Genomic DNA, 27,961 nt, shown 5'->3' on the forward strand with positions numbered 1-27,961 from the left:
CTCTGCATTGTCCCTGATCCCATCCCGGTGCCAAGCAACGAGCAGGCTCTCTTGATTGGGACAGTAAGGCATTTGACTGATGCCAGGGATCCTGTCACGCAGAGACTCCTCAAGGCTGTTTTTCAGGGCCACGGAAGAACTCTGGGGCTTTGCTAGATCCCCTGTGCTCTGCAATCCCTCTGATGTCCAATTGCTTTCATCCATAAATCACTTTATAAGTAGTACTGTGTGTCACGACCCCTTGCACACCAAGTGGCACAGTCTGTCAAGCAAACAGTGGTGTTGCGAAGGCAGCGTTCGGCAACAGAGACACATTATGGTGGAGTGAAGCAGTTGTGATTTTACAAAATGCTTTGAGCAGTGATTTAACTTGCTCTCTATTGAGCTATTCCCAATGCAATACATTCCATTGCATTTGGCCTCTTTTGTTTACAAGGAAGCAAAATTCATTCAGATTCCATCAAAAATTGAGTATTTACTGAAAATTAGAAGGACAAGAATGTTAATTTTGAGTCCAGGGCTGACTGGAAACCAAGAAAGACCACAGACTAGGCTTGAGAGAAAGAGTAAGCATCACAGACAAGTAGGTCTTAAAGAGACCCTAACAAAGCCCAGCGAGAGGACGTGGAGATCCAGTGTTATTGTACTAACTGCGTAACTGCAGAGTCCTCCTAGCACACAGGCAGCCTGTCACTTCTGCCCCTCCTAATCAATTGCCTCCTGTCTACTGTCTTAATGGCCCCTACTTCTCTGTTGCTTGCACCCACTCATGCCTTCTCATGTCTCAGGGCCACCACAACATGCTTCTTTGCCCTCTTCTGTTGCCTCTGCCAACAACCGATTCTTCTTCAGGATCAAGTCATACACAGAAAAGCAAGAATCTCGAAGTACATAATCACTTTAATCCTTCTTGAGAAGGTCTCTCAGACTGGATTTACTCCTATGCAGCAAACTCAGGTGTACATTCTTGGTCCCACGGACATGACAGGTACACAGCATGGCCACCCAGGCTGACCAACACTGCTTCCCACAGCAAAGGACTATGGGTAGGACTCCATACAAGGGACCATGCTTATAGAAGGCTTTCTGAGGTTGGCTTTGACTCCAAGTTCCCGTAAAGGCACCTTCTGTGTATCAATTATATTGATTTGGCTGTATCAGTATGTAAAGGATGGCTGAAGTTTGACCTAAATAGCAGATCTTAACAATCTTCAATAGGGAAAAGTTATTAGGTGAAAATATAGACACTCTGTGCTCCCTTGTTTTCAAAATACTAAATTAAAATAAAGCTAATAAATCACACATTATATCTTTATATCATGTTCCACTGAATGCTCTAGGGACAACATACCTATAAAGCTCCATATCTTATGGGTTTGAGAGTATGACTGCTCTACTTGCTGTGCGAATGGGGACACTGAGTCTTAGATGAACACAGAAAGAGACACTGAATCAAAGTCCTTTTGATGGAGGAAAAAAAAATAGTGCAGTCCCAGGAATCATTGACAAGACTAGGATGCCCAGCTCTGAAGAAGTGTAACGAAAGGTCCCACTGCTCATCTTTCTACTGTCCGGATTCCCTGTCCACGATGTCGCTTAGCCACACACCCCCATGCCGCTCCGCCCCACAAAGCCGCACCAGTGTTCACTTATAGCTAATGCAAAACGAACTCCATGGTTGATCAGACAGAGTTTTAAGAACAACAAAGACATGAAGAATCATTCCTGACTTTCTCAGTGCCCTGCAGCCCTCCACAGATTAGAAGGATGTGAATGAGCAATGAGGTTAAAAAGAAATGACCCAAAAGTAACCTTAAGCTTTCAATACTCACCATCTCATTACAATTCAGTACTAGTACTGCTGAGATGGGGGTGGGGAATAAAAGGAGGGGGAAGAGAGTCAAAAAGAAAAAGCCAACCTAACAGTGAGAAGAATACATTTTTTTAACCTGCAATGTTAGCTTTTTTGATTCTTCTCCCACTCCAGGTCTCCCCGAGGCTGGGAAGGTCGATCAGGACAGGATGTGGCCAGTGGCCAGTGTCTGAAGCACGTAAACACTGGAATATACCACAAACATCTAGTATCCCTGTCTTCTGCTTGGCCCCATATAGCAACTGAGTGGAAGAAAGGAACACTGTCTTTTGCTTTCCCTTAAATCAATCTTGCCAGAACAGGAAGGATCTAAGACGCCACGTCAGCACAAATTGTTCACTTTTTTGGTAGCAAAATCCATGTTTTAGACTAAGTTTTATAAAGAGACCTAACAAAAAATGTGGAGGGACTAAAGTTGACATGAAAGAGCTGGCCCCCTGGAGGTCTGGGGGAGTTTTCCAGGGAAAGCGAATGGCAAAAGGCTATGAAATAGGGACAATCATGGATATTTGAAGAAGAAACATAGTCCCAGTGTTTGGGACAGTGAAAGAAAGCATTGTGGTATAAGGGTAAGTAAGAGGAGCCGGTTAATTCCCACGGAGCCAGTGGGAGAAGTATGGCCAAGGGAACGACATGATCTGGGTTGTACTTTTTTTTTTTTTAAAGTTTATTCAATTATTTTGAGAGAGACAGAGACAGTGCAAGCAGGGGAGGGACAGAGAGACAGAAAGAGCAAATCCTAAGCAGGCTCAGTACTGCCAGTACAGAGCCTGACTTGGGGCTTGAACTCATGAGCAGTGAGATCGCGACCTGAGCTGAAACCAAGAGTCAGACGCTTTAAACCACTGAGCCATCCAGGCACCCTTGTATTTTTTTTTTTTTTTTAAATAACCATTCTGGCTTCAGTGTGGAGAATGGGTTTTAAGATGTTAAGACTAGAAGGAGGGAGGCGATTATCACGGTAAAGAAATAACAATTGTTAGTATTCATGCTTGTATTAAATTGCAGTCTAGTCTTCAAATGGTTAACTCTAGCTCTTTCTCTAGCTTTTCTCTTTGGTCAAATTTTTGGAATGGGATGTTCATACTGCCCCTGCTTTCTCAGCTCCTATGGATTCTTAGATCCACTATGATCTTCTAACCCCTCCTCTCATTACACTGCTTTGCCCAGATCCACAGAAACCTTTATGTTCTCAAATTGCACTGAGCCCGCTCACTTGATCTTTGGATGGCATGGACACTGAGGACCATTTATTCCTTCATACAAGTCTGCACCCCCTCTTGCACATTCCTGGGCCTCTTCAACTTTTCTTTCCCATCTTCAGTCTTCTTCATGGCTCTTCCTCTGTTCATCCCTTAACCATTTACATAATTTCACTCCTGGACTGCTGCTCTGATCTTGTCCCCCTTAACTCTGTCTCTAGTGAATGGGATGGCAGGGGATTTAGAAAATAAAGCCACATCATTGTCCTTCTTATGACACTTCGATGGCACCAGACCACATCCTGGATGAATGTAAACCCAGCAGAGAATTCAAACACCCTCCATAATGTGATCTCTCTAACTTCTAGCTGGTAGCTGCATCTCCTTGTTTCCCATGTGGTAGTTCCTACTGTTCCACCTTCCGTGCTTTTACCCAAGCTCTGTCTTTAGCCTGAAGATCTGTTTTGGTTTTTTGTTTTTTGTTTTTTGTTTTTTAATTATTAATGCTCCTTCTTCCTTGGGAATTAGCTCGGATATTAACTGAGGAAGTATATCATAGATCTTGACAAGCAGCAAATTGTCCCTCCTATGGGCTCCTAAAACATGTGGAGTTTACCATGGGCCACGAACCACTGAAAATACTTGTTTTTAAGTATGGCCCATCACTAGACTGTAAACTCTTCAAGGGAAGGGATAGAATTTTATTTATGGTTGTGCTATCCAGAACATGGTGGATACTTAATTACGCATAGATAGCTAACACTGCCTCATCTAAGTTAGCATTCCTTTGCTACTTATCAAATTTCTGGAATGTTCTTATTCTGGTAGACAGATGCAAAACTAATTTAAGAATACTATCACTAAGTTCAGAGTCCTCAAAGATTTAACAAAGTTTTATTTCTGTTTTGCTTCTCTGTCAGAAGGTTTCTTTAGTAGAGAAAATAAGGGATGAAATAAAACCTATATCCTCTTCCCTGATAAACTTTTACTGAAGTGTTTATAGACACGGCCATTTTCTTGGGAGTTTAAGGTTTATTAATTACCACAAGAGCAGCAGACTGAATCGAGCCTTTATTTCCCAAAAAGGTAGAGGCTGTGTTTTTTTTTTTTTTTTTTTTTTCGCAAATTCTTCTTGGTCAAATAATGGTTGGCAATAAGCAGCATGAAGGAATATTATTTGGGGAGGGTTCCCCTGCCCCATCATCCACAGTGGGGTATGTTGTAAAGCAAAGTGCTGCTAACTGGGAATACCCATTTTTAAGGTGGGTGTTTTCAACTGTGCACACGTGAAGCAAAAGTAGCACAATTTATATCAATTCCATACAAATCATTCTACTCTGTTCATAGAATCACAATCTCTTATTGTACAGTATTTCTCACACTTTCTACTGAAGTGCCCCCTGTTGGCAGAAGAGAACAAATTCCTATCTCCACAGCATTTATGGGTGGAGCCTAAGAAGACCTGACATGCACAAATTTATTTTGTTTTGTTTTGTTTTTGAAAGAGAAGAGGTGGGGAGGGGCAGAGAGAGACAGGGAGAATCCCAGCCAAGCAGGCTCCTCTCTGTCAGTGCAGAGCCCGATGAGGAGCTCATACCCACAAACCCATGAGATCGACCTGAGCCGAAATCAAGAGTCGGACATTTAACCAACTAAGCCACTCAGGCGTCCCACACAAAGTGGCTTTGAAGCATGAAGTTGCATTTTCACAATTTAAGGACATATTGCCTTCTACCCCTTGTATCCATGTTTATACTTGACTGACCTAAAAGAGGAATGATAACTGATGCTACAGAAAGATGTAGCATGTCTATCTTGAAGTTTCTTGTATCCCCAGAACATCCCTGCGGTTTTACACACAGGGCTGGCATTTTGAGAGACATGTGAAGTTAAAAATGACCTATTATGTAAAACGTTCCTCAATTTAGGTTTGTCCAACGTTTCCCTCCGGTTAAATATAGATCAGACATTTTTGGAAGAAACATCACTAAGTGATTCAGTCCGCTCTGTCCATCACATTTGGAGACATACACTGCCGACAGGTCCCATTGCTGTCGTCAACACTGATCACTTGATTAAGATGGTATAGGGCTGGATTTTCCACTGAAAAGCTACTCATTTCCCGTTGGTAATTATTAAGAAGTATCTTGTGGAGAGATACTTTGAGGATATACAAACATCCTGTTACTCCTGAAACTTCTACCCTCTAGTTTAAGCATCCGTGATACTTGTCTGAATCAATTAATATTCTGATATTCTAATGGTGCCACTATGATTTTCCATTTCCATCATTCCTTTCACACTGATCCATTTACTCTACCATGAGGGAGGGCTCTCCCTTTGCCCTCCATTATTTATATGTTCATTCAGTCATGTTTTTCAAAATACCAGTATGGATTTCTGGGTTCTTATTCACTGAGTTATAATCCATCACTCTCAATCATTTTGATACTCAAATTGTCCCAGATGTGACCAATGGGAGTCCTTTTTCGGTGGCTGCTGTTTCCTTTTACATGTTCAAATTAAAGGACATTGTACAAAATAAGTGACATTTACACTTCAAAAACTCAATGTCATGAATGACAAAAGAGGACTGAGAAATAACCCGGATTGAAGAAAACTAAAGTGACCTCTCAGCCGAATGTAACCCATGATCTAGAATTTTTGTTGTTATTGTAACAAAGGAGATTACTGAACCATGGGTGAAATATGAATAAGGTCTCAAGACTAGATAATAGTATTGTATCAGGGTTAATTTCTTCATAATTATACTACTAGTTATGTCAAAAAATACCCTTGTTCTTTAAAAAGCATACACGATTAAGTATTTAAGGGAAAGGGGGCATCCTGTCTGCAATTTAATCTTAAACGTGTCAGAAAACAAACCACAATAGTCTATATACGAAAGCATATTATCAACACAGAAAGAGAACTCCAAAGCAACATTTGATGATTCTCAGTAGAAGACTTAGGGGAATTCTTTGTACTACACACTGCAACTTTTCTGAAGTCTGAAATTATGTCAAAATTAAAAAAAAAATAAAACCTCTATTAGTGTGTATTTCACCTGCTCACGTCATGCAGTTATTCCTTCTAGAGAATCACCAACAGGCATGCACCCCTTGCTTGCCTAGCTAGGCACAGTTTACAGGAGAATGTGGCCAAAAGAATAATGTGCCAATGGGCATATCTAGTTACCAGCTTGACCCCAAACATGCATTTTAAAACTCAGACCCTACGATGTTACCTCGTAGGAGGTGATTTCCTGAACCATCGCATCACTGCCACTGACATCCAGCTTCACGGGCATGGGACCAGTGGGCTTCCCAGGGCCCCATGCTCGACTGCTCGATGGCCTCAAATTGTTAATTTTTGAACAAGGGACCCCACGTTGTTATTTTGCACTCGGTACCACAAATTATGTACCTAGTCCTGTGGCTACAAGCCAATGTGACACCTTTGTGTAAATCAGACACATGCAAACACAAGGCTTGAAAATACCACCTCTGTGCATAGGAAAACCAGACCCTTCCCTCAGGCGGTTGCAACCATGTGCCAGGTACACATCCTGGCTGCTGGCGTGTGGGATGCTTCTCAGTCTCCCCATTCCCTTCCACAGCTAGATGCCCTTACACAGTGCACAGCTTCATCTAGAGGCCCAGGCTCTCATATCCTTCAGTAATTTTCACATACAGCTGACACTTGGACAACACAGGTTTGAACTGTGTAGGTACACGTCTGTGTGGATTTTTTTCTACACATACTGGACAGTAATGAACATGTATTTTCTCTTCCTTATGACTTTGGATTTTTAAATTAATTTATTTTGAGAAAGAGAGCGAGCATGGGAGGGGGAGAGAGAAAACCCCAAGCAGGCTCCACGTTGTCAGTGCAGAGCCAGATGCGGGACTTGAACTCACAAACTGTAAGATCATGACCTGAGTGGAAACCAAGAGTAAAGACATTTAATCGACTGAGCCACCCAGGCGCCCCATCTTCCTTAGGGTTTTCTTAATAGCATTTCCTTTTCTCTAGCTTGCTTTATTTGAGAATGCAGTATATAATATACATAGCATACAAAATATTTGTTAATCGGTAGTGTTATAGGTAAGGCTTCCAGTCAACAATAGGGTATTAGCAGTTAAGTCACTGGGAGTCAAACGTTACAAATGTGGATTTCTGACTGCGTGGGAGGAGGTCAGTGCTCCTAACTCCCATGTTGTTCAAGGGTCAACTGCAAATTAATTTCAGTCTAAAGGAAAGGACTGACCGTTGACAGAGTAAAATCATATCTTTTCTTCACTTTGGCCACATTCTTCCACGAAGAGGGGAAGGAAGGAGGGCTTCAGGGTTTTGTGCAATCGCCACCAAGTACAGAGAGGTCTTGACAAGTTTTTCCCATAATCTGTGAGTAAATTCCATGTTCTGGAAAGGGAGGAAGGGAACAGAGCAGGTGGAGCTGGCGGCCAAGGTCTCCTTCAGAGCCATATACTGCGTATCACAGAGTTGTATGGTTGAAATGATTCACCTGCTCCCAAATCCCTTTTGACCCTCTCTTTATGGCAGTAAAGATTATTAGGAGTAGTGCACAAGGCAGGGAGGACAAATATGACCCTTATAATAACGTCCCGGTAAGCCACAGATTTGCTAAGAAGCCAGACACCATGTCGGCATCGTGGCCCAATCAAGATAACTAACAAATGCCCTTTCAGAGAATCATATCTGGCATTGATAAGGTTGCCTTTTCAAACCAAACATTCCTAATACAAGGGTCATATAGAAGTCTCTGCAGTAGGCTCAGGGGTCAAGACAATGAGGGTAATACAGTCGAATCTCACATCAGATTACATTCTAAGAAAGGGAACAAATCCACAAGCAAGTTCACAGTACCTGTGACTCTATGCAAATTATAATAAATACCATGGGATAAGTGCTAAATAAATGCTATGAGAACTCAGAGAGGTGGGTATTTAGATTTTTCAGTTTTGAAGCTGGAGATACCACAGGGGAGGTATCTTGTCGATGGCTCAGTTGGTGTGTCAGCTGCTGAGGTCAATTAGTATTAAGGGATTTGTTCAACTAGGTTTCATAAAGGAGACAGCATACGAGACGGGCCTCGGATGTAGGAATTAGGTGGGAAGCTGCAGGATGGTGCACAGTGGGGCTGAGAATATGCTCCAGGGAAGAGAAAGAATATGAGCACATCACAGAGGGGAAAAGTGAGTCTCATGTCCCAGAGTCTAAGCTGTGCTACCATAGTGGGATCTCAGCACGCTTGCAGGGATGTAGTGGGAGACAAAGCTACAAAAGTAGGTTAAGGCTGCATTTGAATATCAGGCAGATGTGCCTACATTTATTCTTATTATTTAATTTGCTGTCAGGAGGGGGTCATCGGCAGTTTTTAGCAGGTGAAGTTATTTATCAGAGCCATGAAGCTGAGATCCATAATGGAGGCTTAATTGGATGTCTCTCTTCTATAGTTTTCAAAAAGATACCACTACCCTCCAAAAAGAAACAAATAAAAATAATACTGTTTTAATGTGTGCCTGGAAAATGAGGTAGAGAATTTCATAGCTTTTAAATGAGGTTCTCCTTTAAACTCTTCACTCATTCTTGGCACAACTGCATAGGTATTTTAGGCGTGCCTCAAAAAAGCAGCCTATTTAAATGATATTCAGGCTGTATACTTTATAGATGTTTTCTTTAAAAAAAAAATCAACAAAGGGGCACCTGGGTGGCTCAGTGGGTTGAGCGTCCAACTTCAGCTCAGGTCATGCATGATCTCACGGTCCAGGAGTTCGAGCCCTATGTCAGGCTCTGTGCTGACAGCTCAGAGCCTGGAGCCTCCTTTGTGTCTCCCTCTATCTGTCTCTCATGCTCTCTCTCTTGCTCTCCCTCAAAAATAAATAAACACTAAAAAAAAAATGAAAAGCTGAAGTAAAATAAATCGAGCAAACAGTGGTTTCCTGCTGTGTTTCATTCTAAGCGGCCAACTTGCTATGTGACTCTAACAAGCACAGGCTCCCATCTCTCCAGCCCCAGCTCTTCTACTGGGAAAAAAGGCCCAAGTCTCAAGAAGCAAGTGATCGACCAAGGGTTAATGATACAGGCAAAACATTGTATAAGCAGATGAAGAAGAGGGAGAAAAGCGGGAAAGAAAAGCAATAGCTAAGCAGCCAAATGTTCACACATGAAAATAAACAACCCCGAATAATTGAATATTCCTGGTTTTGACAACCGTCCAGCAGCAGAACCAACAGATGCTACAGCGGCCCGACCACCTCCAGCTGGATAGAATCAGACAAACGAGAGAAGGCCTGTGGGAGTCCCTCCCTGGAGAGGGGCTTCTGCCAACCTGGTGGGGGTACGTGTGGGTTGGCTTTATTTATTTATTTTTACCTTTAGAAAATCGTTTTTGAGACAGGGCCTCGGCTATTTCCAGCCCCGGGCATTTGGAAGGCAGCCAACATCTCTCTGACACACTGTGGAATTATTAAGGAGAAGACAATAGTTTAAGATGACAGGCACTTTGGTTACTAAAACAAAGCCTGTACTGGTTTTTGGACACGAAGGCAGTGATGCGTTTGACTTCATGTACACGTACAACGCGTGTAATTTATATGCACTGAAATATATTCAACATATGCAGGAACTTCACCATGAGGAGGAATTTCCTCAGCAATGGAATGGAAAAGCAATCACTGCTTCCCTCAAGGAAACAACTTACGTGCACGTGAACCTTTCTTGCTAGGACGGTTCTCAAATTCCAGTTGATAGAAAGGAGTCAACAAGGTTTAGTAGCAAAGCACCATCTGCTGGGTGACCTGTGGTCAAGCCACCTACCTCTTCTGAACATCAATTATTCAGCTATTAAATGATGACGCGTTATCAATATATTCAGCTATTAAATGGATGAATGGGTTAAATCAGTATTTCCCAAATCGTGTGTCATAAAGGTTCTGTTCCTTTGTTTGTTTTTATGGTCTTGCTACTCCATGGATGGCCCACAGACCGGCTGGCAACATCAGTGTCATCTAGGAGCTCTTGAAAATAATAGAACCTCAGACCTTGCACTGGACTTACTGAGTCATGGGTCAGAATCTGACCGAACAGGCCTGGGGTGGAAGCCAGGCATCTGCATATCTAACCGAAAATGCGGGTGGGGCCGTGTCAAGAAAAATACGAGTTAAATAAATAAAGTACTTGTATCTATCCCATTTCCCTTTAAAGTCGAACGATGTCGAGGTGATATCATGCCAGTGATTACCTAGTGCGATCATGTCAAGTCACCGCAGTCGATACATACACCCCTTGGTGGGAGGCGCCAGCTGCCAGGGAAGGTCTGCTGGCTGTGGTTTCAAAATTGTTAAATTCTTAATGCATCACTGGCTAAATGTAGGAGGCATAAGGAGCTCTGATGTTGAACTACAATAATTTAATGAATAATATAAAAATGATACTAATTTTGCAAAGTCCCCTCAAGACAATTGTCATCAGATTCATAAGCTACATTCATCTATCAAAATCCTTATTTAGCACATTAAGATGTCTTTAGTACTTCAAAAACCAATCTCAAAAAGGAGAAACATAGTGACAATTATATCCAATTTGGCTTTTCATTTATTGGGAATAAAGACTATCCTCATGTGCAATGTGTTATTTGCTGGGAAGTACTTGCAAATAGCAGCCAGAAATCTTATTTCAACAAAACATGAAAGTTATTAAAAAAAAAAAAAAGTGCTTTTTTTTTTCTTTTCCTACAAGCAAATGAAAAGAATTTCAAGCAAGGTCCTAAAGGCAGTTTTTTTCCCTCCACTTTTGATGCTTAATGGCATTAAACATAGTTAAATTTCAATTTACATTTTAATGTACACTGGTCCCCAAGTCAAATGCAATATTTAATGATGAACCATGTCTTGACTTGCATAAATAATTTTAAATCAATTAAAAAATCTGTCACTTGCGACATAGGAGGAAACTAAAAATATGTTACAAATATAGGAGATACCATTAATTGCATAATATAGGGTTTAATGGTAATTTTTTACGTAAAAATCACATCTTCATCACATTCATATGTGCATATCATATGCAAGAATGTCAAAACGATGTTTTGAACCTTGAAGAGATTGGTGTAATTGTTACCATAAAAGTATCAGATGCCTCTAAAAAAGTCAAGAAATGATGGAAAAGGTTTCTCCATTTGTAACATCCTTTGATCCTATCATGCTTGGAAGAGTTAGATCCTAGGGCTGCCCCAGCATGGATTTTTAAGAGACTGTATTAGCCATGATCTGCATAAAATTGACTGAGGCGCTACAATTTTAATTCAGTGCAATTAGTTTTAGTAAGTATTAACACGCCTCCGAAAGAGTGATGCTGGTTCTATGGAGGCTCAAATAGCTCATGACTGATAAGCCTAACTCGGTGCCAGGTACAATCTGAAATACTTTCTAGTTATCAGTCCCTGTAAGTCTTGCGATAATTCTATGAAGTAGGCACCCTTTCATCACTGGAAACATGAAGACACAGAGAGATGCGTAAACTGTCCGCCATCACAAAACTAAGGAGTAGAGCTGGAACCAGTGACCAGCAAGGCTGCCATGTCTCCTGGGGTCTTAACCACCATGGTCCACATGGTCAAAGCGGAAACTGCAGGAGCAAAGGCACGTGTCAGAGAAGCGACGGTGATTTGCAGAACAGCCAATGGCTTGGAAGGATATAGCGCACATGATCGAAGGTTATGGGAAATGAACAAAGGTGAGTTGGGAGCCATTCTTTGCTAAACTTTGTAAGCCAGGGGAAAACCCGGAGCTTTCTAGCAAGCAGGTGACAATCAGAAATTAAATGAGCAAGTATGGAGGTGAGAGAGACTGGAGGTGACAGATCAGTGTGATGTTATTTATAATAAATCACAGAATAGGTCACCTGGACCTCAGAGACATAGAGGAAGAGGAGGAACAGGAAAAGTGATGTGGAAAAGCCACAAATTGAGGAAGGCCATGTTGAAATCCCTGTGCTGCTTGTTCTCTCTTTTTTTCCCAGAGAGAGACTGGGAAATTTGACCCTGACAAGGGTCAAATGCGCCGACTAGCCTAGCCGAAGCCGTGCAGGGATCACAGAGCTGGTTGTGTTAAGGTAAAACCAAACATATCCCCTCTGTCAGCTGACCTGCTACTTCAGAGTCAAAAAGTATTTGTTGGCTAAAATTAACTAAATAACTACAGGACAACGGTTTCCCATGGCTCTTACATCAAAGAGCACAGCTTACAAAATGACCTCTTCTCCTTGGCCTACTAGGGCCCAGTCAACATGCAGGAGAGGGCCTCTCAAATTGCCAGGAGAGTGAAGGTGAAATGCGTATTTTGAGAAGAAGATTTCATTTCCCAAGAAACATAAATGTCTCTGCAAATAGCAATTCATTCCTATTCTCAATCCCTAAAACCATCGACATCTGCTATGAATTCCTTGAGTCCTCAAATAAATCCCCCTTGTCCCATATTCTTTATGGCACTCTCAAAAGGCAGCATTTGAATAAAACAACAATAACCAAGTCTGTCCTCCTTCTCTCAATTTCTTTCTGGAGGAGCTTTTACACTCCTGGGCTCACAAAAGAGATTTTATGGGGACCCATCACGGTGGGATAATGGTGGTAGGGGAATGAAGACATTTTAAGGGAGGAGGAAGGAAGTTTCTGTCCTTCTAAGTCTGTTTGAGATGATGAAAACATTGATGCTGAAATATGATAAAAACATCTTGGACTCTCCTGAAAAGCAATTTTCTTCTTCTTCCCCCACCCCCCCTTTTCTTTTTTGGAGTTCTACGTGGGTCAAACAAATGCAGTTTTAAAGCCCATTTCCATGTTTTAAGATACAGAAGCAAGAGGCTGAACAGCAGGCTATTACAAATCCCTTAATCTCTAATGTCTTATTTTTGCAGATCTGCTGGAAAGTGCAGTAAATAGTCACTGCTCACCTTTTCCCATCAATGCCCCCTTGAACTTTGTCATTGATAACGAATAGTAGAACCCATTTACGCGGGTTTCTTTCTCTCAGGAACCATTCCCCTCCCCACCCCCGGCATTGTCAAGACACCTGCGATCTGACAATCTCGGCAGAATCTCGGAGCCAACCTGATTTGCGGATTGTACTCCAGAGGCAATTTTCAACATTTAAAACACAACTTTAAAGAGTAAATTTGGTAGAGACAGAGACAGTTGTGATGCCTCCTGGATGTCCTCTGATCGATATTCCGCAGAAGCACCTGGCACCTCCAAAGCCCCCTCTTCAGCTCCGATGAACTCTGGCCCTTGTTCGCACCAGACAAGAACATCACCCAGAATGTACTCACAAGCTATGCGCACGGAGGCCTTCCTGCTTTTGGAGGTCCCCAGGTGGCTCCATGCCACGCACTGGCACCAGTAGTCCTCTGGCCCGTGGAAGTCCTCTACCTGCTGCCTGGTGACGTTGATAAACACCTCCCGGACCTTCAAGCCTGATGGGGAGACAGAGCAAATCAACTGAGGCTGCTGTATTTTTCAAACCAAAAGTTAAGGATAGCCAAACCTTCTCTTGTTAATTAAACAATTCTGTTTTTAATCAAGGCGAGGTTTTAATTACTCTGACAATAATATATTGCTGCTAATTAAATTCCAACAGCTGAGTAAGCTAGAAAGAATGAGTGCAAAGTATTACCAGCCAATGTGGCTCCAATACCATACAATAATTTTCACAGTAACTCGACTTGATGCTTTTTCTTTGTCTTGCTTGGTGTAAAGCCTACAGTGAGGAATGCAGTACCACAATTAACTGCTGGGATTCTAGAGGCTAATGAGGCCTCAGCACACAGACTGCAGAGATGTAGTTCCAGGTGGTTCTAAATGGCCCTATCCCTGGGTATGGCAGTGGGCAAGGATCTAGCAGTGTGGCTCAGGAGAAAGAGGGAACAGTGAATGTGTGTGAACAGGCCGGGAAACCAGGGAAGGGCCCTGCCTCGGCTTCAAAGGCTTCAGACAACAAATACAATGCAGGCAATTTGAACTACGTGGGTCTCAAAGCCCTGAGGAGAGAGCCCAGCAAGGCCACTGTAGCAATGGTGTGAGGAGGTAAAGGAAGGAGAGGCTCTTATTGAAAGAGGAGCTCAGACTACCCCTGCAAAATAAGATAAAACTAAGACAGCCACCTCTCAATATTTATTATCATTATTAATTGCTTTGCATCCTCCCAAGGGTTAGAAAATGTGCTTGGTACTTCTTACTGGGGAGCGTGAGTTTCTTCCAAACCTCTGGCCAAGGACAATCGGCCTTTCTTTCTTTGGGAAGAACAGTCACCTTGCATAGAGCGCCAAGGATGAAAGGGGACACGCATCACTAGCCATATCAGTTCAATCATCACGGGCAGGACAGCAGCCCTGACAGTCAGCAAGCACTCTCCGTTCACCGGACATGCTGAGGCTGTGCCTTTCTCTGGGACAGGCAGTGTGGGAGAAAAAGAGACCATGCCTATTGAATTGCACTTATGTACTAGCATCATATAAGCCTTCAACCTACTCACTCACTACATTTTCACAACAGACTGATGCGGTAGGAACTATGGCATCCCCACTATGCAGACAAAAGAACCGTCTTAAGAGAGACGAAGTCATTTGTCTGCAGTTACACAGTCTCTTAATGGAAGATCTGGGGTCTGAACCTAGATCTGTCTTACAGAAAAACCAGCACCACGTGCACATCCTTCTCAAAAATTAAAATTCTGTCCCTGTATTTTAGGTACTTATACTTAATTATGGAAATAAGACTAACACAGGGAACATTTAAAGAAACAAGAAGTGCATAATTATGCTTTTTCCTTTAAATTCAAAAGGAATTCATGGGACAGAATCATCAGTACAATCCAATGAACCAGGGGCTCTTGATGGAGGAGGTGGAATGTGATTTTATCTTGGGTGGTGGTAGGATTTAAAGAACAAGAACGGAGGTGTGCCATCAGTCAAGGCTTGGGAGACATTCCTTTCTACCCAATCAATAACATGTTATTGACGGCGTGTGATGGAGAGAGTTTTATGACCACATAAATCACCACGTACAATTGGAGTTATACTTCCTCACATTTTAGAAGGTATCACACATAGAAAATCATCTTGATGACAGTTGATAATCTATGTTTCCCTGTTTGTGCCAAGTGCAAAAGTACACTCTCCCCCCCCCCCCCCGCCGAGATGTAAGGGTCTCAAAAGCTGAGTTCCACAGGGAATAGGAAAAAAAAGCCCTACAGGTGTTTTTATTGATGGTGGTGTTTTTGTCTTCGCACTTAAAGAAACAAAAAGTGTGAGTGGAAGGATGAGGGCGAGGAGGAGGCAGAGTTGAGAGGTGAAGAGAAAAGGAGAATAAAAACGAAGCAGAGAACAAAACAGGATGGTTAGGACAGAAAGCAGAGCGGAGTGTGGCCGCCCATGCTGGGGATTCGAAAATAATGTGAAATAAACAAAACTAAGGAACGAGACTGCAGGGATGAGGGCTTGTGTTATATTTTTCTCTTTTATTTGAGGCAAACGGTGGATGACCCTACTTTGAATAGTGAAAGGGATGAGACAGAACATCAAATCAATGCACCCAGAGGTCAGAGACACTCTGTCACAGTGCAGAGACATGCGGAGACAGAATATGCCTACCATTTAGGAATCAGGGGTCTCATCAGAGAAGCATTCTATAGGCTTGAGAGGTCAGAAATGGGTTCAAGCTGATGGGGAACAATTTACTCTCACAAATCCCCAGAAACAAGAGGCAAATTACACCATGCAGGGCCACCTGGGGAAGCTAGGCGGCAGAAGGGGCACAGGAAAATGGGGGCAAGAGCCTTTATTGTGGTTTCCATGGGAAGACACGGGACCTGGTAAACAGGTGTAAAATTGTCTAGTTTGAATCATTTCAGTGGGCTCAGGAACATAATGGCTGTCCCCAGTTGTCAGGTAGCTGGTCCTGAAATGAGCATAAGTGAATATTGCCCTGAAGTGTAAGAGCTTAATAAAAGTAGTAGCTCAGGGTCTGGGCTCTGGATAGTTTGTTTGCATATAAAAGGCACTCTTACAGGCAAGTTATCTGCTCTCTCCAGGAATCAGGCAGCCCCCTCTGGCAGGACATCCCTCCAGGGTGAGTAAGACCCCAACATGTCAGTGCATCCCATACAGAAACTAAACGTGGACACATGAACAGACAGCTGCATATTTGTTTTGGGGAAGCATAAACCGTATACCGCGGACCATCACCATGAAGGTCCGACCTTACCTTACCCCGTGTCCAGAAGTCTGCAACCCTTCCTTCAGACTAACTGCAGGTGAAAGCACAATGCTAAAGTCACAATTGCAATACTGGGACAGCTCAGTTACAAGTTCTTCACAGGGGCTTTCCCATCAGATTGAAGCAGCCAAACGAATATAAACCAACTATTTGCAAACACAGTATATTTTTCCTGCAGGCTGCATCAGGGTGGCAGGCTCCCTGCAAAGGCCACAAGTGGGGCGCCTGGGAGGCTCAGTAGGTTAAGCATCTGACTTTTGATGTCGGTTCAGGTCATGATCTTAAGGTCCGTGAGATCAAGCGCCACATCAGGCTCAGCACTGATAGCATGGAGACTGCTTGGGATTCTCTCTCTACCTCCCTCTCTCTGTCCCTCCTCCACTTGCACCTACACGTGCATGCTGTTTCTCTCTCTCTCTCTCTCAAAATAAATAGATTAAAAAAAATAAAAATAAAAGGCCACAAGTGACATGACCTCCACCCCTGTCTGGCCAAATATACTATCTGGATTAGACCTTTCTTCTAACATGAAGTCTTCAGTCTTGTCACATCATTCCCTCTAGGAGACCTCTTGGAAAATCATGACCATTGTGGATCTATTATGCTTATCTCTACCATAACAAGAAATAATTCTATTGAATAAAAAAAATTTAAATAGTATATTCTCTCTCAAATCTCCATTATAGCTCTGTCTAGTGATACACACACACACACACACACAAAGTGTGAGTGTCACCAAACATCCAGGGAAAGCAGTTCTATTTAAGGAAACCACTGCCCATACCCCTCCGCTGAAGTTCATCCAACAGCATTGCAGGGATGGCCATCTACTTCCCCACCTCGAGAGACGGCAGCTAACTTGTTCACGGGAAATACTACAGAGGAGCAAAAATCCCAGGCACACAGAAGGTGACATCTCATAAATAAGAGCAGCACTGCACCTGATGACTTGTGTAACTCTAATAAGCACAGAAAAGTCCAACCCTTTAAATTACTGTGTAAATTATAACCATCAGCCTTTGTAATGGACTGGCGTCTTACAGAATATATAAAAATATGACTATGGGACTGATATGCTAATAAGCTTTCGACGCTGTTGGATGGTTCGGTTGTACGGAGACTAATGTTGGCAGCAGATGAATAATTGCTCTGCATGTTCTAAACATAACAGAACAGCACAGACCTTCATCATTTGTCAGCTTTATTTGTTTAAATGAGAAAAATGCTGACAGCAGTTATTGCTGTAATCCCCTTATTTATCAGATAGAAAACACTAGTTACTCTTAGCAGGTCTAATCCTGGTGGGAGACTGAAAGTTACAGAATTTTCAAACTAATTGAAGGTATACGTGTTAGTGTTCCAAGAAGAGAAATACAGAAGACAGCGGGAAGGCAACGGTGAGAGAAAAAGAAGGCAAATCATTTATTCCTGGCTACCGTTTATGAAAAGGGTTTTAAGTCTTAGTCTTGACTTGTTCCCTAGCAAAGAAAGAATTCTGGAATAGTATTTCGCATTCAGCACCACACCCACTGCAGCCCAGGGCCTAATAGCTGTCCCACACCTTTTATCTACTGCTCATTATCGCACTTCCACAAATCCCAAAGGTAGCATCCTGCCATGGTTATTGTTGCCAGCCTGCTCTCAGATACACCTGGTGATGGGCACCTGGGGAGGAATTTGACATCATTCCCTGATGCTTCCCACCCCTCCTAGCTTCATGTTCCTCAATCTTTTGGAAGTTCTCTATAGCAGGATGCTTAGCTTTACTAAACTGAATAACTAAGTTTCAAGAAGGGAAGTCAAGGATCCCTCTTCCTCCTTGGCGTATCTTTCATATCCCAAAACCACACAGAAGAAGTAAAAAAACCAGCAAACTAGGTTTTGGCGAATTGTTTTCTCAACTGATGCTCTGTACCCTCTCCTTGGGCCAGCTTAGCTCTGCGTTTCACCAACTCCGTGCTTTATTTTCCACATTGTAATGGCTCACAATTGGGGATTAACCAAGAGAATGAGTAAACTGCTCTCCAGAGACAAAGCTCCAAGCAACTATTTCCAATACAACTTCATGAGTAGCACAGGGCCCTCCTCCCTCAATTCTTTGGGAAAGAAAAAGGAAAAATGAAACTCCTGTTGAAAAGCAACAGTCTCATATTCAAGAGCCTTCTCCAATGAACCATTGCCTGCTTAGGTTTCTCACTCCCCTCCAATGCCTGCATTCAGCTGTGAGATCATCCTTCCTTACCCATGGTCCCTGGAGAAGACAGAAAACAACTCACACATCAGGAGGCAGAAAGCCCACCACTTCCACAAGGGAATATTTTTCATGTGCCTCTTACTAGTCCAGGGCTAGAGCCTAGAAAACATGCTTCAGGGCACCCGGGTGGCTCAGTCGCTCGTGAGTCTGACTCTTGATTTTGGCTCAAGTCATGATCTCATGGTCCTGGGATTGAACCCTGCATCAGGCTCTGTGCTGAGCATGAAGCCTGCTTGGGATTCTCTCTTTCCCTCTTTGCCCTTCCCTCACTTGTGCTTTCTGTCTCTCTCTCAAAATAAATAAACATTTAAAAAAAGATGTTTGAAAAATGAGAAGCTTCCCCATATTTTGAATAGCATTATCATTGCTGATTACTGTACCCTTTTATAGCCCTTTACTTTTATTATTAAGGTAACCACATGTAGTATCTGATTTCATCTTAACATCATGTTATTATTGTCTCTATGCATACCTTGTTGCAGGTCCCCTATCATAGGCAATACATCAGAGATGTTATACAGTTTGTAATGTACATTATTTGAACAAAATAAGTGAGTCATCATACTGTGCCTGCCACTACACCAGGTGCTGAGGATACTGTGACAAAGCAGATGATCAAGATTCTTGCCCTCAAGGAGCTTATAGGTTAAAGGGGGGAGACATTTCAACCTACCCCGACAAGGCGGCATGGGAACTGCCATGACAGGAGAAGCGCTATGGGACCACACAAGAGGGGCTGCTCACCCCTCCATGCAGCAAGAGCTTCTGGGGATGGATGCCATTCTACCGGGGACATGAAGGCTGTCTCCTTACCCAGTCAGCTTGACGTCTAAAGCAAGGCTCTGGGAAGGACACACAGATGGGACACATATTTAAAGTTTCAGAAGTCTGACATATTAAGGAAGCATTTTCACGGAAGCCTGCCTCCATTACTTTGGGGACCTTAGATATCTTCAGGCCAACATGCTATTGAAAATAGTAAGTTAAATGTAGATAATTAAAAGGTAGAACTGTATTTCATTTTCCTGGCAGATGCTTAATTAGGGCTAAATGTCTTTTGCCACTCCATCCTAGCAACAAGATTAAAATGTATTTTGATAAAAAAAAATAGTCATCCTTTGAATGTGTGCGATGCCTAATGAATACTCTTTAGTTTCCCCTAGATAATAACCACTACACGTATTCCTCAGAAGCACAAGTTCAGAGTTAAGTACAGAAACCAAGAATACACTCAAGCTCTCCAGTTTCTTCCACACCAGAGATTAGAATTAATCAGCACAGAGGTGTCTGGCAGAGGAAAGCAAATTAACTGGATAGTGTTGTCTGATAGCAGAGAGAGGGAAACTCTAGAGCCAGGAGTAGACAAAGTAGGGTTATTTAGAGGACAGCACCCTGCAGATGACTCACTGGGACATCACACTCATAGCTTGGTGGGCAACAATTGTGACTTCCAACCCAGCTGCCTCAATAAGTGACTTCTGTTTCCTGAGGTCACTCAAATTACCTCCGGGGAGTAGATCATGCCCTGAGGGCAAGGCATATATCATACAGCTTCTACCTCTCACAGCGCTCCCAATGGCTGGGAGAATTACATACAGCGTGAATGTAAACTGAAGGAATGAATCACGAGCCAGTGAGAGGTTATTCTATGCAAGACAGTTACTTGCATGTGAATAATACTGGCCCTTTTGTCTATTTGAAATTATAAAAGTTCACAACTTTCTGTTTGTTTTTGGAAGAGTAATCAACAGCCGCTTGCCCCTTGAAAAAATAATAATAATAATGAACAATTTCAGATTTATCCCTTTCAAGGCTACCCTTAATTGAGCACTTGCTGTATCTACACTGGGCCCTGGGACTCTGCACTCCTCACAGCAGTTCTATGTGAAAGATATAATTACAGCTATTTTACATCTGGGGAAACTGAGCTTGAAGGAAGCTAGGTAACATATGTACCTCAAAGCTTGTAAAGTGAGGGCCAGATTCCAAACAAACCTGGTATCGTCTAACACTGATACCCATGCTCTTAACCACTACATGGTCTTCAGGGTTTCTTTTAGATTCTTGTAATTCCTACTTCAAATAAATATACTTCTGAGTGTCGTATGAACAGAAAAAACTGAAAATGTCCAAAGGCACCGGTAAAGAATTTAGTATGTACAACAAATCTCTGGTCCCTGTCAGAAATTGTTATTAAATTACATAAATGGTGAGCTGCTGTCTCTCTCTGCTAAGGATGGAGTGAGTGTAAGTGGCCGCCAATTTTTTTGTAGGTAAGGTTCAACTGGACAGGAGAGACAAGGTCTTCTATACTCTGTCACAAGGTTATGGAAAGAATGCATAGTATTTTCGTGAAAACCTTTTAAGAATATGTCAGTCCTCTCTGAAAAGCACAGGGATGAGCAAGATGAAATCCAGGGTGGGATGGGAGAACATTTCTATAAAAGTGAGTTTTAAACCCACAAACTGTCAATGGAACACTTGAGAGATTGATTATTTCTGTGTTATGTGGACTAAAATATATGCTTCCCAAATGTACCTTGGTGATTTGTGAATCATTGAAGGCAACTTCAAATTAATGGTTTTCTGGAAGAAACTATATTCAAATCCCCATCACCAGCACAGAAAAGTTCTTAGATACAAACTTTAAAGATTTAATACATTTTTATTTCTACTCTTCTCCCTTTTCTCAACACAATCCATTAACCTTTTATCCCCAGAGAGGGACTCCAGTTGTTTAAAAAGGAAATCACACACAATGAAAGCCCTGAAATGATATTCTTTAAGAAGAAAAATATTAGTTTACCGGAGTTGAGACTTTTCCCATAACACATTGGAATACACATTATTTCACTCATTAGAGTTCAATATCTCCAAGGTAGAATAAGATAAGAGCCATGGAGCATTGTTAAGGGAACTTCTGTTTTTATTGAACAATAAAGAAGTGGTTTAGCTTATTGATAACTCAAGCTTCCCACAGGCTACATTACCTTCATTGCCAAGGATGGGTTTTGCTGGTTCTTGTTGTTTCTTTTCTGTGTGTGTGTGTGTGTGTGTGTGTGTGTGTGTGTGTATGTGTCTGTTTACTACATTAAATCTCTTAATTTCTCTGTTACTGAGCACTCTGGCCGTTTCTCAGGGGCGTGATTCCTAGGTAGGGATTACCTCTCAACTCCAGATGTTAACAGAGGAAAATCACAAGGAAGAAGAGTTCTCATATTTCCAAATGAAATGAGGCAAAACAAAAGAGGACCCCTTGGCTTGTGCAGAGAACTGAAAGTGTACATTACTAAGAGGTATGGCCATGTCTGTGCAAACACAGTAACTCATGTCAAATAAATTGTGCCTTTTGCAGGAAAGAACTCTAGCTCTGGGTTTTCTGAGCTAAATTGTGTGAAAACACACAATCCTTTTTCTTCTTATTTGAACTCTTAGATGACGGGGCCAAATTACCAGAAAGACCAAAGGCAGTTTGCAGCCTTTAACAACTGAAAGGACTTATTGCTTCCAATTTGGAAAATACAAAAGATTCTATGTCTACTCCAAACACTCCCGGTCTTATGCATTTCCCAGTAGGAGTTTGAAGAAAGAAAATGTTAAGTAAAGAGAATATCAAGGTTCTCTGGGAGCGTTCAGATGGAGACTATGTTGGCCAACGATAGATAAGCAGTTACTTCTGACTTCTTAAAAGAACATGAACAATTCTCTACCTCTGCTCAAATGTGGTCCTACTTCCTTGTCCTCTTGGCGTCCTTCCCTCCTGGACCAGCAGGAATTGTCTTACAGACCCAATCAAAAGCCATTAAGTCTGTAAAGGTAGTCAAGCCCTGTGCTGGAGCTCCACACTGAAGAACCCAAGGGAAGTAATGCATCTATTTTTCAATACCTGAGGCCATTTTGCTTCCAACCTTAATTGCACTTATGTATTGGCTCGACATACACCATCTGCACTCATCTTGCTCCGATTTCCACTATTCTTCTATTAATACAGAGCTTAGGAAACATAATTGCAGTGTGCAGTAGACAGCGATTTTCATTAACTACACAGAAGAAAACTGTTTAGGGAGAGACATTTTTTTTTCCTATTGATTCAATCAAAATGACTTGGAAGAAAAGGTTGTACTTATTAAATTCTTTCCAAAAAGGTAGCTGTTAAAATTTAAATTCTTTCGCAACAAAAAATTGGTACATAATCTTTTCAGGTTTTGTCATTTATGATTTTTTTTTGTTCTTCCCAGTTCCTTTGAAATTCGTGACTTTTTATTGGTCTTTTTTTTTTCTTTTTTTCTTTAAGTGGAGAGAAGAGACTTTTACATGGAAACAGAGAATGTAATCAACGCTGCTATTTGCAAGACATGGAGTTGCCTAGCAATGCTAGGGGAATTAAAAGGGGGAAGCAATAACAAAACAGAATGTTGTGAAATTACAAGAGGGTGCAGTGTTAAATTGGCTTGCAATACTTACCAAGAGGTCTTCCAATGAGAATGGATATAGGATTTTCTAGGACTGGTATAAAAAAAATACCTGGCCATTTTCAATGTTCTTCCCATCTTTCATTTGGAGCAGTTTACCCAATGGGATTCTGCTATTGTGAGTTCATTACTGGATAGAATCTAGGCCAGAAACATCGGACAATAAAACACAGCCTCATTGAGCCACTGGTATTTGAGTCCTTTCCAGTTGGACTAATTGAATATAAGATATATAAGCCTTTCACATTCTCCCATTGTTTTACAGGCTTTTGCTCACATGGCAAATGCTCTTCCCTTTGTTGCCCTCTCCCAGATTTCAGAATCTTCCTTTCAAGTGTACACACCAAGATAAATGGGGCTGCTCTGCTCATGACTCAGTCTCTCCCAATGCATGGAGTATCTAAGATCCCAATCCTGGGGGCACAAATGCAGACATTTTGCTGACACTGAGGTTGGCTCTGTCTTCCTCTTTTGCCTGAATTATGTTAAATCATTTGAAGAAAGATACTATATATTTGCAATCCTAGAAATTTCTCTGTATCGTCAGTTGCTATAAACTCTTGTCTACCAGAAACATGACATAGGAAAAAGGATTGGCTCTCACAGAGATGGCAGAAATGATGAAGGATAAAGAAATCCCAAAGGAATAACTATGGGATTATAAACGTGGGAAATGGAAACATGAAAAAGCTTCACGATGGAAAATGATGAGCCATGGGCTAAAAGCCATCCTTATGTCAGTAAGGGAATTTGTGAAAATTCTTATTAGGAAGGAAAGCACAGGAATCTGTATGTAAAGATGGCTTACAGTGTGGAGGAAATATATCTGAAGTAGAAACCAGGAGATCTGGGTTCTAGAAACAGCTATGCCATAAACTAGTTGTAGCTCTTGGAACTGAAGATTTGTATTTTGTAAAACAGGGTTGCTAGGTTATTACTAAGGTCCTTCCAGCTCTCAGATCTAGATTCCAGAATTCCAAGCATGCTTTTGGTCAGAAGAACAACATCTCTAAAGCAGACCCATTTTTTTTCCTTCCTCATATTGGTTCCAAACTGCAAAAGGAAATTGTGATAAAGTTTTAGGTGTTTCTCTACCTTTTGAAGTTATGCATTTATACTGCAGTCCCAAATGAGTTCAGAATTCTATAAGGTTTAACATATATATATATATATATATATATATATATATATATATATATGTGTGTGTGTGTGTATGTATATGTGTGTATATATATGTGTGTATATATACATGTGCGTGTGTGTGTATACACACACATATACACACACACACACACACACACACACACATACACACACATACAACGTTTAGTTCTCTGTCTTCTTTATTGATCCCCACGCAGCAACAGAGTATTACCTGAAGATCTTTTGGAACTAAGTTTCACTTCTTGCTTTGGAACAGAGTGTAATCTGGTTGCTTGTTTGTTACCTGTTGATACTCCTCTTCCTGACTCCTAAGGAAGTCACTCTCTGGATCCATTTCCTTTTCATATTCCTTACTGCCTGTGGACAACTCATTTCCATGGCTTCGTTATTTCTGGATGACCACCACGTCTACTGTTCTAGCTCTGAACTCTACAAGCTCCAGATCTACAGCTCTTAATGATCTCTCCTAAGTATTTCAAATTCAGCTTGTCCAATGATCTCAGCCTTTTCTCCTTGCTAATGTAATCACTCACAGCAATAGCACCCACCCCCCTTCTGCTTCTTTTGAGATTAATATTCCATCTTCTTCATTGATTCCATCAGTTAGCTATTTTTTTAAGTTTATTTATTTGTTTTGAGAGAGAGACGTGGGGCGGCGGGGGGAGAGATAAGAGAGAGAGAGACAGAGAGAAACAGAGAGAGATAGAGAAGAGAAAATCCCAAGCAGGCTCCATGCTCTCAGGGGCTCGAATCCACAAACCAAGAGATCATGACCTGAGCTGGAACCCAGAATCCGACACTTAACAAACTGAGCCAGCTACCCAGACACCCCCGTCAGTCAGCTATTAAGTCTGATTTGTTAAAGTGCTTCTCACATCAGAAGTCCAGTTCTTAGTTCTGTGGTCACCACTTGAAGCAGACCTTTCTTTCCCCCAACTGAAATATCCAAGTCTCCTGACTCATCCATTCTTGCTTCTTACCATTCCAAACACCTGTGCAGACTCATTTCACAAAGCAGAGCTCCAGCCATCGCATTCTCAAACGTCAGTATAATCAATCCCCACCACCACCAAGATACTCATAAAAGTAAGGTACTCTTCACTTCATATGTGAGGTCTTTTGAGCCCTCTAATGAATGAAGTTTGACAGCCATCAGCTGCTATTCCACACCAATATTCTATCTCAACCAGATCAAACTTCCAGCTGAAGAGATACTAAGCTTTCTTTCATTTACTAATGTTGACATCCAGGCTACTGAGACCCCTCTCTCTCCCATTTAGTGTAGCATCTATTACACCTAATTAAGTTACCTAGTCATCAATGTCCCTTTCAAATGTGAATGCTTCCACACCTTTCCTGATAATCCTAATTAGGCATAATCTTTTTTTTTTAATCCTCCATAGGATAAGTGCACTTATGGGCATAATGGACTTCCACTTATCAGCAGGAATCAAGCCTCAGAGATTAGTGTTTGTATCTTAGCCTTCTTTGAACACTCTGAAAGGCCATTAGCATATAGAAGAGCAGTGGTATATAGTTAATAAATGAAGCTGACTTGCAACTTCCTAATTATACTCAGGCTGCTTGACTTATTCAAAATCTGTCATCTAGAGAGTGACTCAGGACCAACAAAGTCAGTAATTTAGGGTGAGAACAGTTTGGATTTAGGGTGAGGCTACATTTTCAGGTAGTCCGAGCAGCCAGAATTCAAAAGCATAGGCAGTTTCTGTTATACACTAAAATTTAACAACTTACAAATTTTGGAACTTGTAAGTCCAATGATTTTGCTTTCAGTTCTAGCACAAGCCTACAGTAGTTTACCTAATGTCTTTGAGTCTCAGTTTCCTTATCTATAAGAAGGTAATGATGGTGTGATTTACCAGAGGGCTGTTGTGATGACAGTGAGATAATGTGTGTCAAATGTTTACATGAGACCTGGTACACAGTAAGTGCTCAGTAAACACCAGCTGGTAATCATTATTCTTATCACCACTCATCAGCCATATTAGCCAAATTAATAAAGAAGGTCCCTAAATTCTCTCATACTGGAGATCCCATTCAAATCTGGTAATCAAATGTGGGCTCTACCAGTTACCAAAAGAACCTGAAGAAGTCCCAGAAACCACCAACCATGGAGAATGAAGTACCCAAGAATAATATCTAGGGGGGAAGATCAGAGCAACTAAAATTACGCTGTTTAAAAACGTGTTCGGTAGATCTGCCTCCAAAAATATTTAGAATTAAGACAATGAAAGCAGTGACTGGTTGGCTTTATTTCCAGTGAGAATATTCACTTCCATCCCAAACTGGGTGTTAAAGTTATATAGAGCAGGATAAAAAGATGCCCATGTACCATAGAGGAGTAGACTAGCCAAGGAGCTGTGGAGTCATTTAAACACACAATTGCACTTTATCTTATATTCCTGGATGATGTTAATATGACCTCATTCAAATAAAGAACTGGTGGGTGCCTTTCACACTTATCCCCAGCAATGTAGCAACGTGAGGATCTGCTCCCATTGCTTCCCATTCTTACCTGAACTCTCATCCAGACTCTCCTCAGAGACGTGCTCATTTTGATGGACCCACTCGCCATTACATTTGAAGAATATTTGCATGGCTGGTCTCGCTTTGCACCTCAGTGCGATGGGGTTGCTCTTGATGATATAAGCATCATCTGGCTCCTCTATGAAATGAGGCAGTGTCCCAGGAGCTGAGGGGATGGACTCGGGGAGGGCTTCGCCGTTGTCAGCTCCTGCGAAATTGAAGAGGCCGTTAGAATGCTGCCCATACTGACAGCACACACATCAGGATGCAAAGCACAGCCCACACCGGCTCTAAGAATCTGTCCTGAAAAACACTGCATCATATGAATACAGTATGCTCGTAAGGCCCGTGCAGATGACTTCTCATCTAGAGGCTGAACTATATAACATGGTACCATTATCAGAACACACCCTCAGGGTCACGGGACAAATGAAAATAAGGAATAGGAGACTCCCTCAAACCACAGTTGTGAGTCTGCAGGTCTTTGCTGAAAGAACAGAGTCAAGTATCTGTGGGGTGAGAGACTGATTCTGAACATCCAGTCTGGTGAGTGGTTACCTCAATGCCGGCCCCAAGCTGCCTCAAAACTTTGAAATGATGGTGGAAATAGCTTTTGTTCTCCTATAAATGAGTGTGGATAATGACGATGTTGTCGGAGGGTACTCAGTCATAAGACATGTTAAAAACAAACAAACAAAAAACAAGTGCTTTATCTACGTATAAAACTGGAGATTGGCTGGCATCCTATCTTAGGGTTTTCTCCAAAACCTCACCAACTTACTGAACATTCTAAAAGGAATGTATTTTTGTCCTGCTTGCCCATGGCTAAAAAATTCTCTGCCCTCAACACCCCCCTCCATATACTGTGAATCTCACTTTCAAGGCTATGAACTAAACAAATCACTAAAACAGCCATAAGCTTTTACTTTTGGACCCATAATTACATTTTTTCAAAGATAAAAAATGGACATGACTCTCCCCTAAATTTAGGGAACTGATGAGAGAAGCAAAATAAAAAGGAAAAAAAAAACAGAAGCCAAGATTTTGATTCACTCCTTCTTCACTACACTTCTCAAGGACTTAAGTCCCAGGAAACTAGCACAAAGTCAACGAAAGCAAGATCTGAACACTGAGCACTGTGGAAATGACCAGGGG

General features: G+C 41.8%; 1 protein-coding gene across 1 annotated transcript in view; it reads right to left on the minus strand.

Moving 5' to 3' along the window:
• Positions 1-27,594, minus strand: part of UNC5D (unc-5 netrin receptor D) — a 237,344-nt gene extending 209,750 nt beyond the window's left edge. Inside the window, exons 1-3 of the mRNA XM_032593062.1 lie at positions 27,588-27,594; positions 26,796-27,014; positions 13,426-13,569 (exon numbers count right to left, since the gene is read on the minus strand). Of these exons, the coding sequence (XP_032448953.1) occupies positions 13,426-13,569; positions 26,796-27,014; positions 27,588-27,594 (370 nt within the window). The remainder of the gene's footprint in view (positions 1-13,425; positions 13,570-26,795; positions 27,015-27,587) is intronic.
• Between the last annotated feature and the right edge of the window lie 367 nt (positions 27,595-27,961).

The sequence above is a fragment of the Lynx canadensis genome, chromosome B1 (assembly GCF_007474595.2).
Source record: "Lynx canadensis isolate LIC74 chromosome B1, mLynCan4.pri.v2, whole genome shotgun sequence".
Classification (NCBI taxonomy): Eukaryota; Metazoa; Chordata; class Mammalia; order Carnivora; family Felidae; genus Lynx; species Lynx canadensis.